At 36.9% G+C, this 22,830-nt stretch overlaps 1 protein-coding gene across 1 annotated transcript in view; it reads left to right on the top strand.

Moving 5' to 3' along the window:
• ACSS3 (acyl-CoA synthetase short chain family member 3) overlaps nt 1-21,780 on the top strand; it is a 153,632-nt gene extending 131,852 nt beyond the window's left edge. The window contains exons 12-16 of the mRNA XM_019455239.2: nt 3,753-3,834; nt 6,011-6,133; nt 19,860-19,959; nt 20,050-20,225; nt 21,613-21,780. Of these exons, the coding sequence (XP_019310784.2) occupies nt 3,753-3,834; nt 6,011-6,133; nt 19,860-19,959; nt 20,050-20,225; nt 21,613-21,681 (550 nt within the window). The 3' untranslated portion in view covers nt 21,682-21,780. The remainder of the gene's footprint in view (nt 1-3,752; nt 3,835-6,010; nt 6,134-19,859; nt 19,960-20,049; nt 20,226-21,612) is intronic.
• The last annotated feature ends 1,050 nt before the right edge of the window (nt 21,781-22,830 follow it).

Below are 22,830 nucleotides of genomic sequence, written 5' to 3'. Positions count from 1 at the left end.
TTCCTAATTCTGGAAACCTCTCTTCCTGCTTTTCCTTAGGACTATTATATGGCATCTTTCAAGGTTCCTTTTAAGAGTTCTTCTCTAATATTGAAATAACAACATGAGACTTTATTAGTGAAGAACAGATAGCATTCCCTCATTTTATCCCATTAATTAACAATTTCAATCTCATATATGCTTTCCAGCCTGTTCCTCAGTTAGATTTGGAGATAATGAAGTAGTTTTCTGGGGACATCTCAAAAATGATCAGGAGGCAAATATGCTATTTCCAGTAGATCCACACCTTGGCTTATTAGGCGTGACTTAGTTTTAGGGATAAAACCTTCCCTTCCAAGAGCTCCTGCCAGTAGAGAGTTTAATGACCTGCTGTAAAACTTGCCTGACAAACATCTTTACGTTGTTATTTCATTAACGTGACTGAATAGATATCGTTCATGACAGGCTTTCTCCCTGTCTGTTTTGTAAAAATACATTTCTTGTAGTACACAACACGCCAGGATTTTCATATGTCTGAGACCAGAGTTCTTATATCTTTGTATCATTAATGTCTAATGCAATGATTGAGGAATACCGGAATCGAACAAATATTGATTGAATGAAGAAAATAAATACATGAGTGAATGAATGAATGAATGAATGAAACATAAGTTCTCTGGCATTTTCTTCTCTTTCGTATCTTCATCCTCTCTCCACTGGCTACTTCTACTCAAATCTTCCCCATCTTAAATCAGCCTGCCTCTCTGCCTTAAACAATGACATATCTCTCCTGCCCATCACCCACAAACTTTTAAAAAAATATAGTCTAAACTTGTGGCCTCCACTTAACTTCCTGTTTAGTTTTTAGTCACACCCCTTGTTGGCCGCTCCACACCACTGAAATGGCAATCCTAAGAATACTCAGAATATCTTAATCACTAAGTTCCTTAACCTCTCTTGAATCCACCCTCAGACAAAATCCGTGCTTTCATTTGACCTTGTTGAACACTCAGTCATTATTAAAACTCTATTTTAATGGCTCCTAAGTTACTATTTTTTCCTAGTTCTCATACATCTCTGTTTTATTTTATTTTTGTTCAATTTTTTTTTTTTTTTTTTGGTCCTTAAAGAACGATAGCATTTGGCCTTGAATTTCTCCTTCCTGTTTCATGCTCTGTCCCTGGATCTTATCTTTGGTATGTTATTCTTAATTCTCAAGGTCTATGGGTATACCCAAACTTATGCAGACCTTTCACACAGGAATGAGAAATGGTATAAAAATCCCTACTGTCCCTGTTCTTCGCAAAATTTAAGCAGGTATTTAAAATTTTGTGCAATAGCTGAAAAAGCCCAGGTCCTTAAAGTTTCCTGCCCCTCGCCCCCGGAGGATGACTACCTAGACTTTAATCCTCTAAGCTTTAATTAATTATCAGAATATAACGTATCTGTTATGTATTGTTAATACCAGGGGTAGATAAAGTGAAAGAGAAGCCTGTTTAACAATATGTCCTTCTATATGCATAGTTTTTAGTATGGGCAATATTAAGAGACTCAGTATTTGGACGGGCATTTCTGTATGCCAGATGGAGTTAGGAAACAGCTGCTCCCATTACACCTGGCATGTGCATTCTAATTTGCCTCAGACCCCACCACTCTCTGATGTCTGCCAAACAGCCTAGTGTCAGCTGGCATTTATTATGGCAGTTATCTTTTATTTTTCTTAGAATATTGTTTAAAAATATCACCATGAAAAACATACAGGATTATATATCATGATATATTTGGGGAGAAACAATTGAAAATGATTTATTTAATATGTAAGCAGAATCTATCTCCAGCAGGGTTATTGTTGGCGTTGCTTATTTTATGTATAGTCAGCTTCACTGACTAAGGTTATCTCTTCTGGCCTGTTTTGGCTTTTGATTCACCATCTACCATCCCTTCTTGGTGTCCTCTTCACCTCTTCCTTCTCGACATCTTGAACATGATGCTAAGTTGAATGTGTTTTGGTGGCTTCTCTATCCATATTTTCTGTCCATGTTTACTAATCAATGATATACACTGGTCTGTAAAATATTAATAATAAAAACACACCGATGAAGTGAAATTATATACATAGTGATTTAGGATTGACATAGTAAAGTCCGTTCAAAGGACCTGAAGGGATCATCTGCTTCAGCCTGCCTCCTGCCCGCAGACTTAGTGATGAACAGCAGTAGTAACAACAGCAGCATCTCTGTAGTTTTCTTTATGGATTACAGAATGCTTTCACATGCACTTTTATGTCATGACATGAGGTCCAGAAATGCAGATGTTGCATTTCTCGTCCATCTTAAAATGTCACCAAATGAAGCCCTCGCAAGGGAGGACCTGCCTGGAGGCTGGAGAGAGTGGGGCTGGGCGATGGCAGCTGGGCTCCTGATGCCACCTGTAACAGCACTTTCCGTCTGACCGAATGTGAGAATACAGTTCGGCACCTCAGAGGCCTAATACTGGGGTGGGGGGAGGGGGGTGTGTGTGACGTTGCCTCACCTGGGCAGCAGCCACGTCTACTTTGTTTTCAGTTTTCTCAGCAGCCGTACTGTACGGTCCCTGCTTCACTATGTATTTTATTGTATGAGTATGGACGGGGAAGGTTTTTCAAAATCCTTTAAGTTTTACGGTATCTAAATCTCCAGACTTTAAAGCATCTAAAAGATTTCTGTATCCAGAAAACAATTTGAGTGGGTATTTTTGTCAGGTGGCACTTCTTACAGGGAACCAATCTAACATTTACCTGTCAGAAAGATAGACAGGGGTGCCTGGGTGGCTCAGTTGGTTAAGTGTCCAACTTCAGCTCGGGTCACGATCTCGCTGTTCGTGAGTTCGAGCCCCGCATTGGGCTCTGCTGACAGCTCAGAGCCTGGAGCCTGCGTTGGATTCTGTGTCTCCCTCTCTCTCTGCTCCTCCCCAACTCACGCTCTGTCTCTCTTTCAAAAATAAATAAAACATTTTAAAATTTTTTTTAAAAAAAGGAAAGATAGCTACAGATTAAGCCTTGCCATGCGTAAAACATCTGTTTGGTACTTTGGAGGAAAGCAGGAAATACAAGAGCAAATTGGTCGGAAAGAAGAAGTGTATCCAACCTTATATTTTATATTCTCAGGTATCTCCATGTGTTCATAGGATGAGAAATCACAGAGGTTGGGATGGTTGTGAAAAGGAAGAATAGAGGGCGTACTGAGAGGGAATTCCCTGAGCTGGGAGGGGAGGCAGCTTGACTGTGAAGATAAGATTGTTCCTGGAATGTTTAATTGGAGCATTTCTTCACAGAGATATGCAGGGGTGGCAGTTGGGACCTTGATACTTCAAAAAAAAAAAAAAAAAAAAAGAAAGAAAGAAAGAAAGAAAGAAAAGAAAAGAAAAAAGAATTTATTTGCTTATGGTGGAAGCATATTTGTCGTAAAAAGTCATTCAGTGATACATTTTTTATTCCTTTTTGCAGATGTTACGCTTCTTATTGAAACAGTGATTGCTGCTAATATGTCTTTGAATGCCAACTGCACGTGCCTTTTGTGCCCTTTGCAGAAACTACAGTCATCCCTCAATGATGCTGCTATGTCATGATCAAACTACTTCAGCCCTTATTAGACACGATCGATCCAGCAGATTTAGGGGTTGTATTCAATGTGGGATTTGACTTGCAATTATCCATCACACTAGAAAACTATTCAAATCAATCTTTCTTTATTACCATTTTGATCATAATTCTAATTGCTCTGTTTTTATATAAGGTTGCCATTACCACCTGGGGCTTTTTCAGGACTCTGGAAGAATCAGGAAGCATTCAAGCATTTATACTTTGAAAAATTTCCTGTAAGAACTTTATTATACTTAAAAAAAAAAAACAAAAAAACAACAACCTTCCAAAGTACTTTTTTATAGTTCTTGCCTATTAAATTGAGCAGCTTTGTTCTGGAATCATAGATAATACTACAACTCTTAAAGTTTATCTGGACCAAGTTCTAGATCTCAGAAATAAGAGTGTCCAAAGTAGAATTATCTAAATGAGTCATTTTTATGTTTATTTTTCTCAGTCTGTGGACACAGAAAATTTTCAGTTTCTCTTAGCACATTTTCCTGAAATTTAGCAGCCCTCATTATCAGGAAAGTTTCTGTCAAGTTAAAAACTTTGGGGCCATCTATTCTTTCCTACGTTGGATCCCTCTGCAGAATGAAAGCACTGGATGAGAATTGTACACTGTCACTAGGCCCCCTTCACCCCCTAACCTGGTTATGTGAGCAAAGTTCATTCAGATGGCCCACAAGTTGTATTTTTCTATCCCTTGCCTATTTTTGACATTTTGTTCCTGAATGTTCTCTCTTAGCTTTTTATTTTAAACTCTCATTTTTAAATATGGACACATGCTAGAGACGGTGTTCTCCCAGCACAACGTCCAGTACCCTGGATAACAAAAAGTGTTCTCCTACTTTCTGTTTTGTCATTTTTTACCTGTTTCTCCATATCACCGTGATGTGTTTTGTGTTTATAACAGCACTTTACTGATAATCCACATCAGGTCCCACCATCATACTGCTGCTGTCCTTTCATCTCTATTTCTTTCCCTGAGACATCCTTGGTTCTCCTCATTATGCATTAGATGAAAAAATAAATAAATACATGGTCATAATTTCATAAAAAAAACGAAGTCTCAGTATTTGGCATTTTATCTTTATTATTTGTGAGTGAAAGACAGGTAACCTCATCAGCCAGACAAATGGCAAGATTTAAAATAGCTTCCTTTAGAAGGAGATCATGGAGTTAAATGACCTCAGTAGCTAAGATTAAACATGCCCCAAAGGACTGTGGCAGGGAAGATTTGTCAGTAGGGTTGACTCCTGTAGCCCAATCTATCTGCCTGATGGGCCACTGTGAAGTCATCAGAGTTCTGATGTGATTAATTACACCCGACAATGGCAAATCAGATGTGAGTGTGGTTTTAACATGATCACCTTTAACACTGAAAGCTCTTTCAAAGTCTCAGTTTGTGGTTAAACTATATGGAGTGACTCTACACTCGCCTTGTTACCCTGACCTCATACTTCTCATTAAAGGGCTTGGCCACAGTACAACAAGGTTGAGTAACTTGCCTGTCATTTAGAAGTGATGGAGCTGAAAATTGAACATAAAATCTGATTCCAGAGTCCATTCTGTTTAACTGTACTCTAGGTTTTCTCTCCAACAGAAATCGCAATAAGAACTGACAATTACAGAGGGCTTATGATGTGCCAGAGTCGCCCTCTAGGTATAAACCATCTCATTTATGCTTCATGGAAGCCTTACAGGGTATAGTTCACTACCCTGTTTAACAGATGAGCATCCTGAATCTCAGAAAGATTAGGAAACCAAATAGTGACTCATCTGGATTATTCCTAAAGTCTGTGCTCATTACGTAAGAATCAAGATGACTGAAAAGCGTTAGAAGAAATATTTCTTTCTACTTCTTATTCCTCTTTATTCATCATTCTATTGTGATTTTCTGGGTCAGTGAAGATGTGCTGCTACTTTGAGTTGATTAAAAATTATACTTCATCCTTATTATATTTCACGGAAGCTTGAGTCCAATCCAAATTCATGTTAATAAACTTAGCGCTGTATTTTCTAATTATTCATAGAGAGCTTTAAAGCTTTTAAAATTAATATAATTAATGAAGAAATCTATCAGAATTACTTTACAAAACCAAAGTATATTGGAAATATTGAACTATTCTTCATTAAAAAAATTGAGTTCATAAACTTTATAACTTATAGTTCAGACACTTAACTTGACCATATATAAGAACACTTAAATTGATTCCTGGCTGTTAGAGGAGCAAAGAAGTTCTAGTAAGTTACCAAAATCAAAAGGAATTTAATTCCATAGTCTAGGTATGAAAAAAGTCAAATGCATGGAGTAAATCCATTTTTATCACATATTATATATACCAAGCTTAAATGATTGTCTTACCTAGCAATACATGCTAATTAGACATTATTGATTCTTATTTACAGGGATACTATGACACCATGGATGCTGGTTACATGGATGAAGAAGGCTATCTATATGTTATGTCTCGAGTTGATGACGTGATAAATGTTGCAGGTCACAGAATTTCTGCAGGTGCTATTGAAGAGGTATTGATGAATATTGGTTTACTATTCCAGGTAGTATTTAGAGACAGAGCTGAACTTAAGTTAATATTGAGGTTAAGTCACTGTACCTGGAAAATTACTGTACCCTTCAATGGAAGCAGAGGCTAGATTACTCTAGTATTTCTCTTCCCTTATTTCTTCTTGTGTAAATCTTCATATTCTCCAAACTCCCTGATCTCTGCCTGGGTGGTAGTGAGGAATTTTAAGGATATATATGTGTTATTTATAGAAAAGCCTATATATATACGTATACATATGTGTATATATATACACATATATATATATATATATATATATACATATGTATACATATATATCCGTAAAATTCCTATATATATATAGGCTATAGCCTATAAATATATATATTTAATTTTTTTAATGTTTATTTTTAAGAAAGACAGAGAGAGAGAGAGAGAGAGAGAGAGAGAGAGAGAGAGAGAAACAGAGCATGAACAGGGGAGGGGCAGAGAGAAAGGGAGATACAGAATCTGAAGCAGGCTCCAGGCTCTGAGCTGTCAGGACACAGCCCAATGCGGGACTCAAAGTCACGAACCATGAGATCATGACCTGAGCTGAAGTCGGTCACTTCACTGACTGAGCCACCCAGACGCCCCACTAGAAGGAGAGCCTATATATTTTTGCTTCTTGATAGCCTCTATCTTCTTGTTTTTCTCTTGCTTGATAACCAGGTTGTATAGAGCCTTTAAGTGGTATGAGATTTAGACATTTTATTCTAATCTTAAATCCTGAGAATTTTCTTCCAACGTAAACACAGTGCCACAGAGTCCCCAGAAGATTTTTTTTTAATGTTTTTGGTTTTTGATTTTTACATTTACGTAGAGTAAAATCCACTTTATTGTTGTATAATACCATGAATTTCTATACTTGTTTGATTCTTGGAACCATCACCACAGACAGGATACAGAAAAATGTCAACACTGCCAAAGACGTCTGTCATAAAATTATCTTTGTATTCTAACCCTTCCCATTCCTAACCCTTGGTAACTACTGACTTTTCGTTTCTATGTTTTTGCTTCTCTAGAATGCCATATAAATGGAATAATACTGTATGTAACATTTTGAGACTGGGTTATTTCATTTAGGGAAATACATTTGAGATCCATCCACGTTTTGTGTATATCACTAACTTGTCCTTTTATATTGCTGTGCGGTATTCCGTGTGTGCATGTACTAACCAGTTTCTGCATCTATTCACTCACTGAAGGATATTTGGATTATTTCTAGTTATGAAAAATTTTGAATAATTCTGTTGTATACATTCATGTATAGGTTTTTGGGCAAAATTCATTTTCATTTTTCTAGGATAAATACCTATAGTGGTTTGCTGGTTTATATGGTAAGTGTATGTTTAATCTTGTAAGAAACTGTCAAACTGTTTTTCTATAGTGTCTGCGCACTTTTACGTTCACACCAGCAGTGTTTGAGGGTTTCTATTTCTTCTTCATCAACACTTGGAGTTGTCATTATTCTTTATTTAAACCATTCTAGCAGATGTGAAATGGTATCTCATTGTGCTTTTAATTTGCTTTTCTCTAATGACTTACTGACATTGGGCATCTTTTGATATGCTTGTTTCTCATCCACATATCTTCTTGGTAAAATACTTGTTGACATCATCTGCCCCCCCTCCTTTTTTTTTTTAATTATGTTGTTTTCTTATTTTTCAGTTTTGAGAGTCCTTTATCTGATACATGATATGCAAATACTGTCTTCCAGTCTTTGGCTAGTCTTTTTATTCCCTTAACAGTGTTCTTAACAGAGCGGAAGTATTTTTTATATTGATGAAGTCAAGTTCACTAACTTTTTTCTTTGACAGATCGTGATGTTGGTGTTGTATCTTAGATTTCTTTCCTAACCTAAGGTCATAAATATTTCTCATTTGTTTTGACCTAAGAATTTTATAGTTTCATGTTTTACACTTAGTTTAGTATTTCACATTTTCTATCAGTTTACATTTACATTTTGAGTTTTCATGTCTGTGTGTGAATGGTGCAGGATGTAGTTGAGGATTATTACTTTTTTTTAATATGGATGTCAGTAGTTCCAAGTATCAGTTCTTGCAAAGACTCCCTTTCTCCTTTAAATTTCCTTTACACCTTTGTCCAAATCAGCTGACAGTGTTTGAATGGATCTATTCTTAGAGCATGTCTTCTCTTTCATTTTTCTTTGTGTTTATCTCTTTACCAATAATATTCTGTCTTGACACTGTAGCTTTTATGGAATGCCTTCAAGTTGAATGGTGTCCACATTTGTTCTTCTTTTTCAAAGTTGTTTTGGATGTTCCAGTTCCCCTACTTTTCCATATATATTTTAGAACAAGCTTTTGATTGGGTCTTAATCTATAGATTCTTTTGAGAAAAATTGATATCTGACCTATACTGAATCTTCCAGTCCATGAATTTCATACATGTCTCCATGCCTTTAGGTCTCTTTTGATAGGTTTCGTCAATATTTTATACTTTTTAGTATACAGATTCTGAGCATATTTTGTTAGCTTTATACTTAAGTATTTAATGTTTAAGGTATTGCAAATAGAATCTTTTTTAAAATTTTGGTTTCTAAATTTTCACTGCTAGTGGATAGAAATACTATTGACTTCTTTGAGCTGGTATTTTTTATAGATTTCTTGAGATTTCCTATATAGATAATCCATCATGTCTGTGAGTAGGGATAGTTTTATTGCTGTCTTTTTAGTCTGAATGCCTTTTATTCATTTTTTTCTTGCCTTCTTGAGCTGGCTAAAACTTCCAGTATGATATTGACTAAGAGTTGTGAGAGTAGACACCCTTGCCTTGTTTTTATCTTAGGGTAAAAAAATTCAATACCTTACCATTATGAATGTTTCCTGGAGCGCTGTGTGGCTCAGTCTATTAAATGTCCTCTTGATTTTGGCTCAGGTCATGATCTCATGGTTTGTGAGGTTGAGCCCTGCACGGGGCTCTGCACTGACAGCATGAAGCCTGCTTGGAATTCTCTCTCTCTCTCCATATATCTCTTCTCCTTTCCCATTCATCTCTCTCTCTCTCTCTCTCTCCACCCCCCCTCAAAATAAATAAAATAAACATTAAAAAAAAAGTTTCCTGTCAGTGTTTCTGGAGATAAACTTTATCAAATTAAGATGTTCATTCTATTCCTAATTTGATCAGTTAAAAAATTTTTTTAATGTTTATTTATTTTTGAGAGATAGAGACAGAGTGTGAGCAGGGGAGGGTCAGAGAGAGGGAGATACAGAATCAGAAGCAGGCTCCAGAGCTGTCGGCACAGAGCCCAATGCAGGGCTCAAACTCATGAACTGTGAGATCATGGCCTGAGCTGAAGTTGGACCCTTAACTGACTGGGCCATCCAGGTGCCCCTGTAATTTGATGAGATTTTTCAAAAATCTTGAGTGAATGCCATATTTTGCCAAGTGCCTTTTCTGCTTCTATTGATATGGTCATGTGGCTTTTCTTTTTAAGCCTTTTAATATGTGAGTTACATTAATTAATTTTCAAATGTTCAGTCTTGCATTACTAGATAAACCTTACTTGGTTGCAATGTTTTTATATATTGATTTTTTACAAACATCTATAGTAATTCTCTTTGTTCTGAAGTTGGTCATCTGTGGTAATCACATCTTTTGTGTTTCAATCTTCTATCTTTTGCCATCCTTTCATTTGGATCATTATGGATCATTATGGATCCATATAAAGATAATTTTTTTTTTAACGTTTTTATTTATTTTTGAGACAGAGAGAGACAGAGCATGAATGGGGGAGGGGCAGAGAGAGAGGGAGACACAGAATCAGAAGCAGGCTCCAGGCTCTGAGCCATCAGCCCAGAGCCCGATGCGGGGCTCGAACTCACGGACCGTGAGATCGTGACCTGAGCTGAAGTCGGATGCTTAACCGACTGAGCCACCCAGGCGCCCCATTATGGATCCATATAAATCCATCATCCGGATCATTATGCTTTCTATGGACTTGTAGATAGCATATAGTTGGATTTTCCTTTTGTTTTTATCCAATCTGAAAATCTCTATCTTTTAACTGGTGGTGTTTTTGGACCACTTACATTTAAACTAATTATTCATATGTTTATATTTATGCCTATCAGTTTATTGGTTTTTCTTTTTGCCTTTTCTTCATTCCCCTCATTTGCCTTTTTTTCCCTTTTAAGTCATTTCTTTCTTTTTTTTTTTCTTTTTTTTCTTTTTGATAGCTTTTGTTTCTTTGCTGAGAACTTCTGTTTCCATTCATTCCAGGAAGGTTTGCCCATACTTCTTGGGCCATGGCTATTTCTGGGTTTTTAATATTCATCTTTGTCAATTTTATCCTGAATGTGCAAATGGGGTGTTACGGGTCAAAGACAGATTTCTTGGTAGTAAGTGTGTCATTTCCTCTTACCTGAGGTCTTAACCCTAGTCCTACATAAGAACCAGACACTTCTAGATGACAGAAAAGGGGGATAATTTTTCTCTGCTTCTAAAGGGGAATGGAGCAGCTTCTTCACTCCTCCTCAGAAGGTCTCCTAAACTGAAGGGCCTGCATCCAGACTCCACTCTTTGATATGTAAATAAAATCTCTCCAGGAGCCGGACAGCCCTGTGAATCTCAACTCTTACAACCTAGAAATGTTTCCAAGATCTGAGGCCTCATCTTTTTTGACATGTCAATACCTAGGAAGCTAGTGAGCCAGTCTCCCTAGCACTTTGTAAGTTTAACCTAGGGAGCTAGTCTAGACTTTAATAATTTTGCCCTCCCAGGTAAATTAGAAAAAGTCTTATTATCCTGTCAGATCAGAGCAATTAACTCGACAAATAGCTATAGATCAAATTCTCATGGTATTTGAAGATTCTCAACAGGCTAGGGCTTTTTATAGGAACAGTGAAGAATCCAGGAAAGTTTTATCCCCCTGCTGCCATTATAATAGCTGCATTAAAATCTTTGTCTGATAAATCTAATATTTGGGTCATCTTGGAGTTGGCATCTATTGACTGATGGTCTTTTTTCTTGAGATGTTTAGGTTTTCCCAATTTCTTTTATGTCCAGTAACTTTAGATTTTATCCTAGATATTTTGAATATGACATTATGAGATTTTGGATCCTGTTTAAATCATCTGGATTTGTGTTCTTGTGATTATTTATTTTAGTTAAAATCAGATCATGCCCACTTTCTATGGGCTGTGGTTCTAATGTCAATTTAATTTTCAAAGACTCCGAAGTGCTATTTGATCCATCTCACTTGTGTCTCTCCCAGAGGCCAATCTGAAACTCGAGTTAAGTGCTCAAAATCCTCACTGTGCTGATTCTGGTTGGATTCATGCCTGCACCAATCTGGGGTTGGCTCAGGACTACTTTAAATACACAGATTGAAAGTATGCCTTTCTCCAACTCCTTCCTCTCCATAATTTACTTTGTACTTTCTGATTTCCAAGGCTCCTCATTGCTGCTCTTCTGGGTAAAAAGTCAGGGCTTTACCCTCCCTATGTTCTTACCAGGGTTCAATACTGCATGTTCTACTTACACAGCGTGCCTGGGTGGAGGATGGGACTCTGTCTCATTGACAGCACTCTGTGTAGAGCAGGGCAAGTTAACAGGGACTGCCTGGCTGCTATTGTGGGAGGAGGGGGCAGGAGACAAATGACATTGAATCTTTCTAGACTCCCTTAGATTGGGTGCTTTTTTTTTGGGGGGGGGGGTCTCCCAAGGCGCCATCCCACAGGATGCACACCAGTAGTGGAGGAAGGAAAGGACACAGCTCTTTGCTGGCCTTCACTTGGAGTAGGCTGTGGAAAGTCAACAAGGTTGCTACAGCTCGGCAGGAAGGAAGAGGGACAGTGCTTCCTTGTTGGTGTTCACCTAGAGGAGAGAGGTAGCATGAAAAGGATTGTTTCCCAGATCCTCTGCTCCTTTCCCTAGACCTCTGTAAAGGCAGATGTTTTGGGGGGCTTTTTCTGTCTGCACTTATTGGCAGTTCCATCTTTTGTGCTACTCCAGCATCCAGGCCGGAATATGCAGGAGGCAAACAAACAAACCATAATGACAAAAAAACCAAATCCTACAAAGAAACAAACAAAAAAGAGGGGATTCACCATCAGGTTGTGTCTCAAGTTTATAATTCTAATAGTGTCATCTGATCTGGTTTTTTCAGCCCAGAGTTTTTCATTGCAATTAGTGAAAGTGATAAGGTGGAGTGTATTTATTCCATCTTTATCAGAACCAAACCCAGAATCATTTTGAAATGGAATAGAGCAAACTACAGTTTAAATGAAAGAAAATGTTTAAAGTAGTATGAGTAGTAATCCAGTAGGATCAGAGCATGCAGAATCAAAGTTTACTTCTCTTTCCTATAATTAAAAGATGGTCACCTTATTTAATTTTTTTAACATTTATTTATTATTTTTTAGAGAAAGAGACAGAGTAGGAGCAGGGCAGGGTCAGAGAGAGACACAGAATCTGAAGCAGGCTCCAGGCTCTGAGCTATCAGCACAGAGCCCGAGACAGGGCTCAAACTCAAGAACCGTGAGATCATGACCTGGGCCGAAGTCGGCCGCTTAACTGACTGAGCCACCCAGGCACCCCACTGGTCACCTTCTTTAAAAGTCACACTTACTTTCAGCTAAAACAAAACATATGAACACTTCTTGTCATGTTGGCTTGTGTGTGTGTGTGTGTGTGTGTGTGTGTGTGTGACAGTTTGATATCATTTGAGTAAAAAGAAAGAATTCTATATATTTTGGGATATGTGGCTTGTGCTCTATTATAATATTATCTTGTTTTTAACCTACTCTGAATTTTGTGATAACCTGAAATTGAAATTTATGCTTCATGTATTTTGGTGTGTTGGCAAAAGTTTGTTCTGGTTGCATGAACTTTTAATTTCTTGCCTGTAGGAGATTTCCTCCAATATTCACCTGTATTTCTGGCAGACTCAGCTAATCAAAATTTGGAGATTACATATGCACAGCTTTTATTATCAAAGTTCTTGGTTCTCTCTTTTATTTTTAGAATAAAAAGGGAAGTATCAATCTATTTAAATATATGTTTCTACTGACATCCTCACTGTATGTAATCAGAGAATGAGGCAGGCAGAAGATAGTTAAAATGACAAAATTGGAAAAAAAAAAAAAAAGCATGCTGGAATCCATGCTTCCCAACAAGAATTTTGTCACTAGATCTTGGAGTAATTACAGCACATAATAGGACACCTGCCAGCCTTCAAGCCTTCTTGAAGTGAATGTCTCCCTTTGTATAAATTAAATGATTAACTCTATTGTATACTTACGTCTAATAAGGAAGTTAATAACTCAATTCATATCAGGTTTGTTTCTTTATGACGACATCCTTTAAAGAGTTGGGAACTAACATTTTTTACTGGCTTTTTCCCACATCCTATAAAAATTGCTTAACATATTGATAATTAATATGTATGTGAAATGTTTTTATTGATGACATAACCAACTTTTATTAAAGTGTCCAAACCTTACTTTACATGTAGATGCTTTCCAGGATTCCCATTAGGATTCTCAATTGTCAATTCTGAATGCTGAATTCTGTTTTGAGTTTTTGAAATAGGATTTGAGGGTCTTAATGCATGGGAGTGTCATCTGTAATAATTAAAAATAGACTGAATATTGCTTTTGTATATAGTGAAAATCTGTGCCTTCCCAGTTTCTTAAAGTAAAATATGACAAGTGCATTACATAAGACTAATCAAACAAATTCTATTAAAGTTACTACATCAAAAACATTTTAGGAAACTATGTTCTTTTCTGTTCTCATCATAAGAAAACAAGAGTTCTAGAATAGCTTTTATAAATTTAAGAGGATCTTATCCTTGCAGATCTCAACACCTGTTAGGGTCTTCTGTAACTATTAAAGAACAATTGTATCTATTTGAAAAGTTGATCTTTGAAAGTCTGGCATCTAGCTAGACACTTGGAATATTTTGGTGGAAGTTCAAGGTGTTCTTAAGAAAATTGGGTCTGAAGTCTGCTAGTTCAGGTCTTATGAGCCAAAATTACCAGGAGCCAATGCGGTCCTTCTTGCTTGGTGCTCTTTCGCCACTGTGGGCAGGCTATCATGCATAGACACCTCCAGGGAACAAATTAGGCTCTCTGATTTCATTCATTCACTTGTAGCTTAAAATAATCCCACTGGTATTGTTGGGAACTTGGAAATCTGGCATTAAAATACTGCACTTAAAGCCTAGGGCAGTGTTCATTGCAATTTGCCCTTTGGAAGTTTATTCTAACCATAGTTTCACTGTTTGTTTTCCAAGCTGACTATTTTGTTTGCTATTTTTAGGAGTGATTTCTTCAGGATTGAATATGTTTCCATAAAGTGTATATTCAACAAAGATGCCATGTAATTTCTGTTCTACTCAGCATTAGATGATTACTGGATTTAAATAGTTGTAAAATTACTGAACATTTTCCTGAGTATGAATATGATTACTGATAATAATGTAGAATCTGACTCCAACATCAGAGGGAACGAAAAAGCATTCTTCTTTTCCCTACTGCAGACACAATCTCCCACCAAAACTGGCTCCTTGCATTTTATGAAAGTGCTTGATTTAAACTAATACTTCTAAGATTAAACTACTTAAAAACATAATTAAGAGATCTGTATAATTCAGCTCACTAAAGCCACAAAACCTTCCAAATCCATTAAAATTTACCCAGAAATGACAGTACCCCAGAAACAACAAATGACAAGCATTTACAAGGACTGTTATCCTAACATTATACAGATATTCCTCAATTTGAGAAGACATTATGTCTTGATAAACTTATTGTAAATTGAAAAGATCATAAGTTGAAAATGCATTTAATACACTTAACCTGCCAAACATCATAACTTAGCCTACCTTACCTTAAACATGCTCAGAACACTCACATCAGCCTACAGTTGGGCAAAATCATCTTATGTAAAATATACTTTATAGCAAAGTGTTGAATAGCTCGTGTAATTTATTGGCTATGGTACTGAAAATGAAAAAGAGAATGGTGGTATGGGTAGAGAGTGGTTGTAAGTGTATCAGTTGTTTACCCTATGATCACTTGGCTGTCTGGGCACCGAGGCTTCCCCCACTGCCCAGTGTCTCAAGAAAGGATTGTACCACATATCCTAGCCTAGGAAAAGACCACAATTCAAAATTTGAAGCATAGTTTCTACTGAACTCATATTGCTTTCAGACCATCCTAAAGACGAAAAGTCGTAAATTGGAACCATTGCACACTTTTGGTTGAGACAATTACCTTTTAAGTTGTGTTAGTTTTTCAGTTCTTAAATGCCAGTTAATCACAGAGGCTTATGGATTTTATGTGGAGAAAATATATGAAAATGGCTCTGGATATTTTTAGCCCCCCAAGACATTTGTTTGGTTTCTGTCCCTTAAATGTTGCCAAGACATAATTTGATGCTTTCCTTTTTAATGATTCAGTTGTTGAAATCATTATTTGGCATGTAAATATTATTTATGGAGCCAACATAGAAAGCCATCCCCCCCCCCCTTCCTTTATGGCATCTTTTCAATACTGATGTATTAATATAATATTTTATCCAGTATAATAATGAACCTTGTTTATAGATGACATAAAATTCTGGTAAATGATTATGTTTTTCACAGATTTTTAAGAGCTTGTCTACAAACTAGGAAAAAATGTGAAACTCTGATACTGTAGAAAACTGTGTTATATATTCTGATTTTAAAATACTCTGCCCATATGGAAAACCAGTCAGATTTCCCCATCCACATCTTTAAAAAATTTTTTTTAAATGTTTATTTATTTTTGAGAGAGAGAGAGAGAGAGAAAGTGACCAGGGGAGGGGCAGAGAGAAGCAGGCTCCAGGCTCGGAGTTGTCAGCACAGAGCCTGACATGGGGCTCGAACTCACGAGCCGTGAGATCATGACCTGAGCTGAAGTTGGATGCTTAACCAACTGAGTCACCCAGGAACTCCCCTCCATCCACTTCTAAACATACTAATACTGAGGGTAGAAACGTGGTGAAATTAAAACAATACGGTGAATGAATGGCAAACTAGAAGTTTTGATGTTTGATTTAGTTAAAATTACACTGGTTAGGTGACAAAATACCTGGATGATCAGATTTTTTTTAATAGTAATTTGAGCAGATACATTGGCATTTAAAAAACTAAGGTAGAGAGGCTTATGGCACCAATGAACACTTTAACAATTTCTTCTTTGACAATCAAAACTCTGGTTAGCCAGAAAAAAGTTTTTCTCCACCCATGAAGGGAATCCTAAGCCAGAAGTACAGGATCGGGCCCACCAAATCGACATCCTATCTGCCATCGACAAAATATTGTCTCCACAGACTGAGTATACTAACTCCCAGTACAGATCTCTGGCAATGAAATTTGTCTCTAGCATCTGCACCTAACACATAAATAAGATCTTAACAAATGGGAAGCCGTTGGAAGCATTTTGAGAGTTCCAACTGAAGCACTGGGAGAAGATGGTGTTGTGTGGTCTGTATAGTACGTGTTTTGCAGGAGCTTTTTAGTCAGACCCAACTAATGGAAGATGCAGTACACAGCTCTATCTCAGCAATGAAGTGAATAAAATATGTACCACAGAAAATAATTTGTTGAACACATCCTATCGTCAGCACTAGAAGAGTCAAAAACTATGTGGCTGGCAACTCTTATAACTCAGTCCTTCAAAGTGGATGGTAACAACAGGATATGGGAGAAATGTTGATTTCTGTGCTTAATCAGGGGCAGTGGGAGGTAGTGCACCGGCTTTGCACCCAACATTCTAGTCGTTCGCTGAGTCTTCCAGGACTCATTTTCAACTTGGTGTAATTAAAAGAAAAAAAAGATTTTCCTGGAAACTTCGGGACTGGATAGCATCATGTCCCAGATTCTGCTGTGTTTTTCCTGTCTCTCTGGTTGTGCCTTTTTCGTCTCGTTTGTCAGCTTCTCCTTTTTCATGTAGCCATTAAATGTCAGAGTTCCTTAAGGCCTTCATCTTCTTATTGCTTTCTCCCTAATTTATTTTTTATTTTTTTAACATTTATTTTTGAGAGACAGAGAGAGACAGAACATGAGCAGGCGAAAGGCAGTGAGAGAGGGAGACACAGAAGCCAAAGAAGGCTCCAGGCTCTGAGCCGTCAGCACAGAGCCTGATGTGGGGTTCGAACCCACAAACCGTGAGATCATGACCTGAGCTGAAGTTAGATACTGAACCAACTGAGCCATCCAGGTGCCCCAATCTCCCTAAATAATCTAATCTTTATCTGTAGCTTTTGTTACCATTTATGCATTAATGACATTTAAATGTGCATCTCCAGATTAAGACTCCCATCAGACTCAACTACTTTGACTTAGATATCTCAAAGATGCCTCAGTGGAACATCTCCAAGACTTAATACATGATCATTCCTTCCAAGCTTAGCCTTCACTAGTATTTTCTGGCTTAGAAAATGGCACCACTATCCAAACATCTGTTCAAGCCAAAGAACATAGAATCATCCATAACTTCCCTACCTTCTTCTTGCTCCATATCCAATTTATCATAAAAATATGTTCATTTTACCTTTAAAGAAACTCTAGAATCCCATTACCCATTGTCATAGCCTTAGTCTACTTGTAGCCTCATGGGTGATTTGAATAAATTGTAATACTCACCCTTAACAATCGTCTATTTGTTCTCCACAGTGAACCCAAAGTAAGTTTGTGTTTCAAAATACAATCTGAAGCGAAAGAAGCCAATCTGAAAAGACTACATACTATATGATTCCAGCGTTCTGGAAAAGGACTTTGGAGACACTGAAAAGATCAGTGTTTGCCAAGGGCTAGCAGGAAGTAAGGATGAATAAGCAGAACACAGGAGATATTTTAGGGCAGTGAAACTATTCTGTAAAATGCAATATAATGGTGCACACATTTCATAAGATCCATAGAATGTACAACACGAAGAGTGAACACTAATGTAAACTGTCGACGAGGGCGAGAATGACGTGTTGATGTTGGTTCGTCAATTCTAACAAATACACCACTCTAGTGAGGGATCTTGAGAGTGAGGGAGGCTGCGCATATATGGGGGCGGGAGAGAAATGACAACTCTGTGCTTTCCATTCAATTTTGCTATGAATCTAAAACTACTCCAAAAAATAAAGTCTGTTAAAAAAAATCCACAAAGATCTTGTATCTCCTCCTCAACTCTTGAAATTGCTTCATCGCTTTTCCAACTCTACTAGATTGGAAGTCTTTAGCACAGTCCCTTTCTACCTGTACAGCTTCCTTTCCTCTTGCGCCTCTCTCAGCCTTGCTGCTCTCCTGCCACATTAGTTTCTTTCAGGTTCAAATGCTTTGTGTGAAGTCTCTCCTCAGGGATTTGCCCCACCCTTTCTCCTTGCCTAATCAGTGTCTACTCATCCTTGACACCTGAGCTCATTGTCATTTCCTGAAGGCTTCTCTGAGACCCCTGTCCTTCTGCTTTTGCTCTGTATTTCACATAAAAACCTAAGTTATTTTGGAGGCTTTTGCTATAGCTTTCATATAAAAACCCCGTTATTTCCCCAGAGCCCTTACCACTTTTATATTTAGACATTCACAATAACAAATATTAGTGATTGTTTATTAAGATTGTTCTCATCTATTAGACTGTAAGCACCTATTTTTGCTCAGCATTGAGCCTGGTGCAGTAGTTGGAACATAGAAGGATTTGGTAAATATTTGTTGAAAGAATAAAGAATAAGAAGTGCCAAATGGGCTGTTGGTATATTGCCCACTGTTTTCTCTAGCTATTAGAGATTTGCAGTCACTGAAATACCTATTACTCTCTCAGAAGAGGACATTTTGAACAATCATTTTTAAAAGTACCATCACAGCAGAAGTGTTTTTTTAACCCTAAGCTTCTGTATTTCATGTGGTTACTCTGTGGTTTCTTGTGATTCTAGATTGATAGCTGCTTTGTTCTTTAAGATATTTAGAGCTTAGAGTAAGCAGTATGAAAATGGCTCCCTGACAGGGGTGATTATCTGAAGTCAGGGCTTCATGCTATTTCCAGCCTTTTCTTTGAAGTTGGAAAATCCTCTCTGGATGGGTGGTCATTCAAGAAAAGAGATGCTCTGTTCATTGCTTAGTAACAGATACAGAAATAAAATCCGTTTAGTCATGGGGCTGCCTTGGATTTCTCTGGAAAGTGCGTTTATGGTAGCCAGCACTAACGCTAAATCACCATGAGGCCCTTTTATTTCGGATGCACACTGCAGTGTGTTCTCACTGCATACCTGCCCTGACTTCATTAATAAACAAGTGAGGTGAAGAAACAATTCTCCTACTTTCCAGGTAAGCTAAGCAATTTGTCTTAATCACTGTTAGCCTTTTGTGAGTGACTGCCGTGGGGGTCCTAATCATTCATTCACCCTGGCTATAATGATACGAACTGTGAATTAGTAGTAACTTTCACGCAGGCAGCTATAAGGTTTGAGTTCTCTGACGTGTACTTTTTTTTTTCCGATTGAAATACGTATGTCCGTATCTCTCTCTATATATTCTTATACATATACTTATACAGAGAATATATATAAATATATATAGAGAGAATATATATTCTCTTTATATATTCTTACACATATACTTATACATATTCTTATACATATACTTATGTGTGTATATATATATATATATACACACACATAGGTTTTCTAAATGAATGCTTTCCTTATTACAGTCGGTCCTCTCCCATGGCATGGTAGCTGACTGTGCTGTTGTTGGTAAGGAAGATCCTTTGAAAGGTCATGTCCCCTTAGCACTCTGCGTGTTGAGAAAAGGTGAGAGATCTTTGTTCTCCCAGAGTGTTTGGGCCCTGAATGATTAACCCTAGTTAATTTAGTGCTTATCTACCTGAACTTTCTCCCTAGATATTAATACAACAGAGGAACAAGTTTTGGAAGAAATTGTGAACCATGTTAGACAGAGCATTGGCCCTGTGGCTGCTTTTCGAAATGCAGTGTTTGTGAAACAGTTACCCAAAACGAGATCTGGAAAAATTCCCCGGTCAGCTCTGTCTGCCCTGGTCAACGGCAAGCCATATAAGGTAAATTATCCAAAATGTTCAACGCCAGGTTCTGAAATGTTTTTACATTTTTTTTTTTTTTTTAATGTTAAGGGGGAAAATGCATAACCACTCTCTAGGAATGAGGGTTGTGGAAACACATATTAATTAAAACCATATGCTTTGAGATTATAGGAACCAGTGTGTGAAAATACTTTTACTATCAGTATGTCAGTTAAATGCAAACAACTAGTGGAAATGCAGTCTTAATGAATTAAAGACACATCTTCCTTCATTATAGTCATTAATGGCTATTACTGAATGAGAAAGCAAACAATTGAGACTGGTTATGCATGCTGGTTATATACATGCTGTATATGTGCAGATATATATGATATATATATGTGTATGTATCATATATATAATATATATGCTGGTTATATAGTTCTCATTCATATATACTCTATAGCTCTAATTGATATATATTCTAATTATTTCTATTTTGAGTGAAAATTATTTTGGAAAATGTTAGGCTAATTCAAGTGTATGTACCTAATCACCAATATCTACTAGAAGGTGATGCAACAGTAAATAGTTGTATGAGAAAATGTAAAAAAAAAAAAAAAAAAAAAAAATTCAAAAGAGGCACAAAGAAAGGCTCATTAGAGGGATTCTAGAGAAAGTACCACTTAGTGATGAAGGAGCATAAGGCAAGTTGACTTGCCCCAACTCCCCCACCCCCCACGTGGGCTATGTGACACATTCCTCAGGCACTCCTGGCTGCCCAAGAACAAAGGAAAGGACATAAAACAAATGGCTAAACTGATAGAGTCTCCATCAGTTTACAAATATCTTAGTAATATTACAAGAAAAAGACCATTTTATCAATAACCTAATTTCTGTGAAGTCCCTATCTTAATGATAATGCTTTGCTAGAGGGAAAAACAACCTTAGCTTGACAATAGGTAGGCTTCCAATAATCTGTAAATCCTCTTTAGCATGTGGAAATCCCTTTAAGAAACTTCCTCTTGACTTTGCCTCCCCCAACAGTATATAATAAACAGTCACTCCTCACAACCCCAGTGCAGCTCTTTGTGCCCGTGGGTCCTGTCCCCGTGCTTTAATAAAATCACCTTTTTGACACCAAGACTTCTTCGAGAATTCTTTCCTGGCCATTGGCTCCAAACCCTCACCAACACCCCCAAACCCCATCATTTAGGACCAATAGTTTTGCTAAATGAACAGTTTATTATTCTGGAAGACTACAAATTATATTTTAAAATATTAAAATCAGAGTTCCTTTGTTTTCAACATTTTTATATGCGTATTATAAGATAATGGGGAATACAACATTGCATGTAATTGTTTAATTATAGAGAGATGGAAGGGGTTCAGGGACGAACATTCATCTCTTGTTTTTTCTTTCCAGATAACACCTACAATTGAAGACCCCAGCATTTTTGGGCACATAGAAGAAGTGCTGAAGCAGGCATCATGACTTTCTTTTTTCCTATTTTGCGTCAATTTGAGTCAATTTTCTAACTGGAGTCAAATTTTTTGAATTCTTTCCCATAAATAAATATTTAAGTAGAAATTACTTGCAACCCGAAATGTGAATTATAAAGCTTGGTCTAAAAAAAAAAAAAAAATAGTACTTGAAGACTAGAAGAAGACCTGTGCCTTCTGTTTAATTAGACCCAATTAGCATCTTTTTCGGTTGCCTGGAACATGGTTCATTGTAGATTGTCTATCACTTTAATTTAGGAAAAATATAGCTAATGTATGATTTTAAAAAGCTTACTCCCTCAAATATTTTAATTGAAAGTGGCATATTAACATAGAGTACTTCCTGAAATGAGGAATCTGTAGCTTTGACCCAAAACCTAAAACTCAAGTTGAAGTCAGAAAATAATGATAATTTTTCTTATAGAAATTCTGAATATTTTCTAACATTCTTGAGATGTCCCCATGCATGGTTATTAAAAAAAAAAATAGATAAAATGGGAGGTTTTAGGGAATCACCTAGACCGATGACTTTGAAATACAAGCATCCATCTAGACCTACATTTCCTGAGGGAAGCTTAGATACCAGGATACAGCTCTGCCCTCGGGTCATTTTGACCTTGTCAAGGGAAATCACATGCCTGACAGATCCTAGAGGTCATTTAATCCAGTCTGTTTGTCAGGGAGGTGAGAGCGCTTTGGAGTTCCTCCTGTCTCAGGTTCTTAGTTGACCGTACACTTAATGATTCCAGCTTCCTATAAAAACAAGGAAATGACACAAAAATGCAGTAAACTGACAAGGAAAACTCTTAAGGAAGAAATGTAAAAGTTTTTATATTATGCTGAAGACCTGGAGTTTTTAGTAATCCCAAATCTAGATTTTTATGTGAAATCTCTAATTTTTTAATAATAACTCACTAAAAACACATTGTGACATTCAAACACATGTTTCCATTTAAACTTATCTAAAACTATTGAGAATTTAAGAAAAAATCCTGAAAATGAATCTTTGTTAATAAGTTTATGGTAATGTACCAATTAGCCAGAGTAGATAATTAAATATATGATTTACTTAGGATTCTACATGCTATCAGTTATCGAAGAATACATTTAAACTAAAAAATATATATATACCATGCCCATT

Source organism: Panthera pardus, unplaced genomic scaffold (genome assembly GCF_024362965.1).
Source record: "Panthera pardus isolate Hobbes unplaced genomic scaffold, ASM2436296v1 HiC_scaffold_6, whole genome shotgun sequence".
NCBI classification, from domain to species: Eukaryota; Metazoa; Chordata; class Mammalia; order Carnivora; family Felidae; genus Panthera; species Panthera pardus.
This window is presented reverse-complemented; position numbering and strand designations above follow the sequence as displayed.